Raw genomic sequence first — 8,542 nt, forward strand, 5'->3', positions numbered from 1 at the left:
GCGATTAGTCCATTCAGGCTGTTTACCAGCTCAGACCCCAAAACAACAGCACGACTGCAGTGTGTTTGGAGAGCAGTGTGGTTCGATTCACCACAGGCTCTTTCATTAAAACAAAGCGGTTTTATGTCGAGTTGTCATGAATAATAGTTGTTATTCTTTTTAATAATATCGACGAATAAAAATGTTTCGGACGCTTCACTTTGCACTCCTACTGAGCTCTGGTTTGGTGAGCAGCTCGTCTGTTGTTGAAGGTAAGATCCTATTTCAATTTGCTGCAATAGCTTTCTTTAAAAGAAAATGCGTTATTTTAATTGGTTTAGAAAAGGAAATCACCCTTTTGTATTTGTATATCTTTAAAAAAAAATCGTATCTTCATAATAGTGTTTTTATTAACGTGTGGTTTTATGCATTTGCAGTTATTTAAACATGAATTAGTAACTAGAATGCTTTATTCCAAATTAAATTGATCTGAAACCAGTCTTTTAAATCACATGAAGTTCATTTGTTTTCCCACAGAGTGTATAACATCTAATGGCGAGAGCTACAGGGGAATGAAACAGAAGTCATCTGCAGGGAACATTTGTCTCAACTGGAAGACTCTAAACCTGAAGTTTAAAGACTCACAAACCGGTAACCTCCTGATATCTTTGTTTATTTTTACTATAGGTCTATAACACCCCAAAACGTTTGAGAAATAAGTAGCCTATTTGAGGAAATCAAGCTAAGATATGTACATTAATGCATATTAACAGATTTTATTCATTAATTAGTCAATATGTCAATATTTTGTGATTATAGATTTAGTAAATTATGTTTATGTAAAGAGGGCATGCCGCCAAGATGATATTATGAGCCCTGACTCAAAAAGCTGAGCAATCACAATTCCCTAATCCAGACTTGGCCATGTCTGGGATACACTCACTACAATCAAAAACACTTACTCAAACAGAAATGTTGTGATAGAAAATATAGAAACTTATTTAAAGGTTTAATTGTTTTGTTTTCTTCTTGTCAGAAGATGTTGGGAATCACAATTTCTGTCGTAACCCAGATGGTTCAGAGAAGCCCTGGTGCTATGTCTCTGGGTCCAGTGGAGAAACCAGAAAAGAAGCATGTGATATTAAGATATGCCAAGGTATCCATCTTCTCTCTCTCTCTCTCTCTCTCTCTCTCTCTCTCTCTCTCTCTCTCTCTCTCTCTCTCTCTCTCTCTCTCTCTCTCTCTCTCTCTCTCTCTCTCTCTCTCTCTCTCTCTCTCTCTCTCTCTCTCTCTCTCTCTCTCAGCAATTTTTATAAATCGTCATATAAATGTAGCCTAAATTATTGATGTTAAATTAAGTTTTTGTAATGAAAATAAGCATCAATCACTTTTGGTTTTGGTGGCGGGGAGGGAGATAAACACTCCTGCACAAAATTTAATTATGATTTCTGAAAGTGATTTACGGTATTTAACTTGTGTCTTTCTCTGGCATTTCACAACTGGGTCTTACTAACATGCTACTGGGTTTTTTCCACATTCTCAAGCTTTTAGTCTTACATTTAGTCTTACAATCTGGAGGAAGCTGCACAAAAAATATGACATTTCCTGGGAAAAAGAAAAGGGCTTTAAACAAGCATCCTCCAGGGGGTGAACTAGGTCAGCGCCAAATATTTTAATATGTTCGCCTTTCCCTTAGCTTACTCTAAACAAACTACAGCTGAATTAAACATTATCACTTTTTATCTCCCCCAAAAAAACAGTATAGCAGTGTGCTGATTCCCCCTTTGAAGAAGAACTGTTATTGAGACCTCTAGGCCATTTGGTCCATTTTAAACCACACTGATGCAATTTACTTGATCATTACTGATGGGATTATCTTTTGACTCAACATGCTGCTAAGACAGATAAACACAGATAAACAACCCAAAAAAGTTCAACAATAATACAAGTCTAGACTTCTCATCAGCCTTGAGCCTTCTTCAGTTGAGACAGACAAAGGAACAAACAAGAAAACTTGTTCTGCAGCTGAAGGCTAAGGCCTCCCCCTCTGTGCTTCTGATTGGCCGTGAGGAACATGCACACCACGGCGACAGCTACTGATTGGCTAGCTGAGCTGTGACCTCATGTTCTTTAACTCTGCTGGAGTGTGTAAACAACTTTTTTTGAGTCGAGGAGGTGGAAAAAATCCAGAGGGCTGGGACAGCAACTGAGGCACATGTTAATGCTCTCAACTGTGAATTCTTCCTGTGGGACCTCTGAAACACATCACATCCACTTTATCTCATTACACATGCTTCAAAAAGAAAAGAAAAAACAAATTATCCTAGTATTCGCCTATTGTGTCTAGTAAAGACTAAAGCTTTGTTTGAAGTAGCATTCCATCGCTCTATTTTATCTGTTCTGCGAATTGCATTCTGACTCATTTCAGAACATAATGAGAACATTTTAATGAGTGGTTGTGTACACATACTTGTGAAGAGCATGTTTTTGGGCCAAAATCCTTTTTTGTTGTTGTTGTTTTAAAGTTGACATGAAATCCATCTTATTGTGAATGATTCATCCATCTGTATATTTTATTTTAAAAGACAAATTTGATCTTCTCTTTGGTGACATACTACAGACGTCTCCATTCATTTAGTCCTCTTACATCCTGCCCCTTTCTTACAATCAACTTCAAGCTCGCATTCAGATTTGCCTCCATCTATTCAACAACCCATGGATAAAACCAAGCTCCCATCCATTTCCCTCATATTTGTATGTCACAATATGCAAAAAAAAAACATTGTATACTGCATGTTACATTGCAACTTTAGTCTTTTTTTATTATTATTACAAAAAAAAAAACATCTTAAACATTATAAAAAGACAATCCTAGTAGAGGGGACAATTTTAAGCTTAAAGCACTCACTCCCAGACCACAGTTTAGTACAATGGTGTGATGCCAATGGACTTGTTAACTGATGAGAGTGCAGAGCTGACTTACATTAGCAGTACAGATGCAGCTTGAGAAAAAGCAGAAAAACACTCATATCCTGTTCATCTGTCACCCACAGACCAAAACTCCACAGAAGCTACGGCTCCAGAGGTGACTGTCCCCACTCAGGGCCTCACCCCAAGGATGGTGGAGACCTTTGAGCCCGCAAAATCCTTCCCCTCGCAGGTGGAGGGCGCAGCGGTGCAGCCTGTGAAGGGAGTGCGCCAGCAGGCCAGGAGTGGACCTAAGAAAAAGAAAGACCTTGGGACTCTTGGTAGGTCTTGGGATGAGATGATTAAAACCTCAAACTAAATCTGAAAACCAAGATGTTCATGCTCATATTGGTTATCTTTCCTGCCTTGTCAGGTTATGTCCTCGCCGTCTTCATGATGGCCATTATCATCCTTCTTGGAGGTGGTATCACAATGGGATACTTCTACAAGCGGTCAGTATAACCTGAAAACACAATGTTCCATCACAGTGTGCATTGAGAACAGAGAATAGACAACATATATGATCAATAGGAAAGGCACTTCAGGAGACTCTGGAGATGTTTGGCCCTTAATATACACTGCCCTGCCAAATAAAGTCGCTGTTCGGAATGAAATAGGCAAGTGCTCAAGAGTCCATGATTGAATTATTATTGCAGGGATTGTTTCTATATGTTTTGCAACAGTTCCTCTAACCCCCATTTGTTGAGTGTGTGGCTTTTACACATTCCAAAGCCAGAGATTCTGGTTTATAAAGTTAGAATTATGGATATTTTCCATACAAAAATACATCTCCGTTACTATTCACTCATTCACCTTTTCACTCATTTCACTCATTCAAGAGCCAGGGTATTCTTTTAATATAACTGTCTTTGGCTGAAAGTATAAAGTTTTGGCTTGAGGCTGAGTAAATGATGAGATCATTTCACTTTTTGGAGAACTAACCCTTTAAACAACCATGTAGGAAGACACATCAGATACATCTAAAAGTGTGAAAGAAAAGGTTAAATGATTGCACCTTTGAGTCCAGACCTTAGGTTAATTGAAAGTCTTTGAGATGTGCAGGAGGAGACTTTACAGAGGGCTTGACTCTTGCATTGTCAATACAAGACCTTGACCAAAAATGGATGCACCTCTTGATGGAAGTAACATCACAACATCTATTTTCATTAAGAGGTGCATCATTTTTGGTGCTAGAAACATTATCACTAAAATAATGATCCAGTTATAACCACCTTTTTTGGCTGTGTACAATTCACAAAAAATGTTGTTTCTCTTTGCTGGGGAGCAGTTGTTTGGGATAGTGTTTGAACTTTTTGAGATTTTTGGGGTTTTGATCTAGCTAGGAGGTGCTGTATGTAGAATGGAGATAAAGGATGTCATTGGGTTTGCTACATGCTTCCAAGGGAATAAAATGTCGGATCACAAGGCAGGGCTTTATCTGGAATCGCATACCATGTTTGCCTAACATGAGTGTCGGTGTCACTTTAATGCCATTAGACACACGAGAGAGTGATGGTGAGTGCGTGTAGATATTGGAGGCATCTTGACTGTCTATATTTAGGGAGTTGTTCTGATGTTTAGAAGTGGTTGTTGAGTTTGGGGAGGAACAAAAAGACTCTGAAAGATGATATTCAGAGATATCAATTGTTGTACACATTTCTAATCAAAACGAACTTGCCATGAACCAAATGTGCTGCAAATGAAGGTATTTTAAGCCATGATATGTGCGAAATGTCTGTCTTGATCACATTTCACTCGAAAGTCAAAGAAAACGAATGAATCTTATTTTCGGACCATGTGATATTTGCCTTATTTTAATGACATTCAAGGAAAGTTTATTCCCATTATTCTCTATCATAATTGATCAGAAATCATCATAAAGGCACTATTACAAACACTAAAAACTGTGCTCTTTTTTTTGGGGTGATATGACATGTCCTTGATAGGTGTCATGTGACTCACCCTCTCAACATCTCAGAATAGATGACACTCAACATCTGAATTTAGGTCTAAAACTCGTCTCTATCTTCTAAGGAGTTTGGATTACCGAATAGCCTTTGGCAACGTGGTCGTGTGTCAGCTCATTATGTGTACATGTCATCATGTTTCCAGCGATTAATTGGCTGAGTATTAATAAGCAGAGGCAGGCTGTTAAACTGAGAAGTGGGATTAGAGACAATGTCACCCACATGAAACATGCGATGATGTAATCGCACATGGATCTTATATATTCAGAGTTTTCATTACTCATCAACCAAATGCTTTACTTCTTGCCAGAGAGCTTGTGGATTTTAAAAAGAGAAATTAAGATGGTTCCGCTCAGTTCAGTTCTGATAAAGCAGAGCTCACAGCAGACAGTGCTGGGGAAGTGTAGGAGGGTTGCATAACATGCCGCAGGTCTGCTGTGCACTGCCTCAATGGGAGATAGAGAGAGAGATGGAGTGAAAGGAAGGATAAACAGTGATGTGTCCAGCATTCAGCTCTCATATGGTCTCTCTCGACCACTTCTAGGAACCCTGCGTTTATTGACAACCACCTCTTGCTTGGTAGCGAATGAGGAATTAGACCTGGTCTGTCTCTCTCTCTCTCTCTCTCTCTCTCTCTCTCTCTCTCTCTCTCTCTACAGTAGCACATTTATATCTTGACGCCAAAAATAGGTGATACTTGACACAAATCACTCCTTCTGTCTTTAGTGCGTCACTGTGATTTCAAATAGAATACTGTACACAGGATGAACATTTGAGCAGCACTGTACAACACTTTAAATTAAATGGCAAAATAAATTTTAAAACATCTATTTTACAAAACATTTTACTTGTTATTTTTTAAATATTTTTTTTTTTATGAATGCAAAACTTTGTCACTGGTGGTCTCTGACCTCATTCTATTATTTGATCAGTTAACAAATGTCATAAAACATTACTAAAGTCTAGATCAAATACATTTGTGTGTGGCTATGAAGCAAAATGGTTTTGTTTTTCATCCCGTAGGGGTCGTGACCTCAAGAAACAGCACGAGCAGCGCGTTTACGAGCGCGAGATGCATCGCATCACTCTTCCTCTCTCTGCCTTCGCCAATCCCACCTGCGAGCTGGTGGACGAGAACACCATCGTCATCATGGCTGAACCCAACAACCAGACCCCCACTCAGGAGCCCGTAGAGGGGGCCGATCCTCTTATGGGGACAGCGGGGACCCCCGGAGCCTGATGGAGGAATAGGATGAGCGCCTCGACAGGCGTCATGTTAAGATGTATATGCAGCGCTGCAGAATCTCAAAGGACCAAATTCCACGTCCACCTCCCTCTGCCTGTCGTCTCTTTTCTCTTTACCTTGCATTTACAGCACGGTTTTATGGTAAAGGTAGGGCATGTGCCCTGAGAGAGCGGTGGAAAGATTTTTTTTTTGTGTGTGGAACAGAGACGGTGTCCTTATTTCCTTAACAAAGCTGTTGGGGAAATTAGGACAAGTGGGGATACGCTGGAAAAGGAGAAATGGTGGTTGTGTATAAATATGCATGTCAGGGATTCTTGTGGAGAAAAAAGTAAATTTCGTGCAGATCATCACGGCATGAATACTCCCTGCTTGTTAAACTGAGAGGGCGACTGTCCCGTTAACTGCTCCGTGTCTTCTTAAGAAGTGTTGGTGGTTCAGATGATCTGGTGGTTTGAAAGAGAAGACAATCCATTCTTATCTTCTTGTCTGCCTTTTTTTGTTTTTGTTCCATATGCAGTTGAGTTGAAACTGAAATTGTAAATGTGTTAGCATCTGCTGCTCTACAGCTGGACTGTTCACTCTATTTGGAGCTTTGGTTTGCAGCTAGAGCGATTTGAGTTAATTGCCTTTGATAGCTCGTTTCCAGAAATCCATATTCATTAGGCAGATCATGTGGCCCGGGACGTTAGAGGTAAGCCAGGTGAAGGCTTTGACTAAATGAAGAAGAAAGCTTTCCAGAGATCTGGCCTCAGTAAATTACATTTGAATGTATTCTTTTTTTTCTGTGGCCACAATCTGATCGAGTGCAAGTGAGCACTGTCATGACTTCAGCAAACCAATCAGAATGGCTCTGATTCGTGGTCTCTGGTTAAAAAAATGTTTTTGTATTAATGTTCATTTGTTCCTGACCACAGATGGGCTGAAGTAGGACAGTGGATTGAAGCATGAACTGCTGAGAAATAGGTTGTATAAGAGTTGGATGTTATTCAATTAAGGCGATAGATTTCAGAGACTGAAAGAGAGTGCAAGATGATGTATTAGAATAATATACTATGGTTTCATTTTGAAGAGACTGTAGTTTATGAAATGGGACTATTTTATTTTTTGATGTATGTATTTGTTTCCCCATGGTTTATTGGACTGTACAACGGTTTAAGGTTCCAGAAAATATTGTATTTTTATTTTTGGCAGGTTTTTGTACTGCTGTGAAATAAATTCAGTTTGAAATTGTATTGTCATACTTAAATTTTTTGTGCAGTATTTGCCATATTTTACAGATCAAAAGTATGTCTTATTAGCCTTTCACGAGCAAAAAAAAAAAGTTCCAAATGGATTACTTGCGTACTGAGTATATTTAGAGTATTATCAGCTCATTATTATTATTAACAAATAGTAGCTGTTTGAAAGTACAAAGAAGCTGGGTCACAAACCTTTATTTAAACTGTCGTTTTTGACTATTCTACAGAGTACTTGCTGAAAAAACAAAAAAACAACTATCTATCTATCTATCTATCTATCTATCTATCTATCTATCTATCTATCTATCTATCTATCTATCTATATATATATATATATGGTGGGCTGTCAGGGCCTTCTCTGCTGGCCCCCGCTGTGTATGCTAATGCTACTCCGTTTGTTGAAGGACCCTAAATTTCAGAAAAGATGACATTTCTCTGAACACTTGGGTTTAAAACGACTCTTTAAGGTGCGTCCCCATCAAAAATCGCACTACAAATGGTACAGTTTGGTATGGCTCACCTTTTGGTGCTTTACGACTGCATGGTGCGGTTCTGTACTGTCACTTAACAGTACCACTTTGGTTAAGATTCCAAGCGTACTGTAGTTACTAAAAAGTGACGTGTAAATACTGCAGAATTGCAGATCACTGATTGTTCAGAGAGAATCGTCCGTTATATGTTTTTGTGATAGGGTTGAGACCCTTATTCGCTGTCGAGCAAATCAAGTGATGCTGTCATTGTAACTTAGTAAGTTACCTACTCTCTTTTTTTTAAGCAGTACTTTGTTTTGCTGCTATCAGCCTGCTTTGAAAAGTAAAAACATCCACATACCGAGCTACATTCTATAATCCAACCCAATAAAGCGGCACTGGAAAACCAAACCGAATCTTAACGAGCGATGCGAGCTAACGTAAACCGAGCAGTACCATACAGTGAAAAGCGCTATACAACTCATCCGACCATAGAGCAGAGTGGCATATGTTATATTTAACTTTTCTGTCCAGTGAAATCAGTCAATCTTGAGTACCTATAGAGTAGTATTGCATCCTTCATCTCCGAAAAGTCTTTAGTTTTATTATATTTGTAAAAGAAATATGGGTTGTACTGAGTCTTTCCGGAAAAACCGAGGCGTATCGTGTGGGCGG

General features: G+C 39.0%; 1 protein-coding gene across 2 annotated transcripts; it reads left to right on the forward strand.

Moving 5' to 3' along the window:
- Positions 1 to 7,389, forward strand: pik3ip1 (phosphoinositide-3-kinase interacting protein 1). 2 transcript variants are annotated; one of them, XM_067439265.1, is made up of 6 exons: positions 1 to 251; positions 517 to 630; positions 1,019 to 1,135; positions 3,033 to 3,227; positions 3,320 to 3,398; positions 5,937 to 7,389. In XM_067439265.1, the coding sequence occupies exons 1-6, from the start codon at positions 182 to 184 to the stop codon at positions 6,151 to 6,153; spliced, it is 792 nt and encodes a 263-aa protein (XP_067295366.1). In that variant the 5' UTR covers positions 1 to 181; the 3' UTR covers positions 6,154 to 7,389. The 2 variants fall into 2 exon arrangements, with proteins under 2 accessions (XP_067295366.1, XP_067295365.1); XM_067439264.1 differs by having other exon boundaries at positions 2 to 251; positions 1,016 to 1,135.
- Positions 7,390 to 8,542: the final 1,153 nt, after the last annotated feature.

This window comes from Pseudorasbora parva, chromosome 3 (assembly GCF_024679245.1).
Source record: "Pseudorasbora parva isolate DD20220531a chromosome 3, ASM2467924v1, whole genome shotgun sequence".
Lineage (NCBI taxonomy): Eukaryota > Metazoa > Chordata > Actinopteri > Cypriniformes > Gobionidae > Pseudorasbora > Pseudorasbora parva.

Coding starts and splice junctions, on each gene's coding strand:
- pik3ip1 (XM_067439264.1), top strand. CDS start 182: ATGTTTCGGACGCTTCACTTTGCACTCCTACTGAGCTCTGGTTTGGTG. Junction 252..516: donor CAGCTCGTCTGTTGTTGAAG/GTAAGATCCTAT, acceptor GTTTTCCCACAG/AGTGTATAACATCTAATGGC. Junction 3,399..5,936: donor ATGGGATACTTCTACAAGCG/GTCAGTATAACC, acceptor TTCATCCCGTAG/GGGTCGTGACCTCAAGAAAC.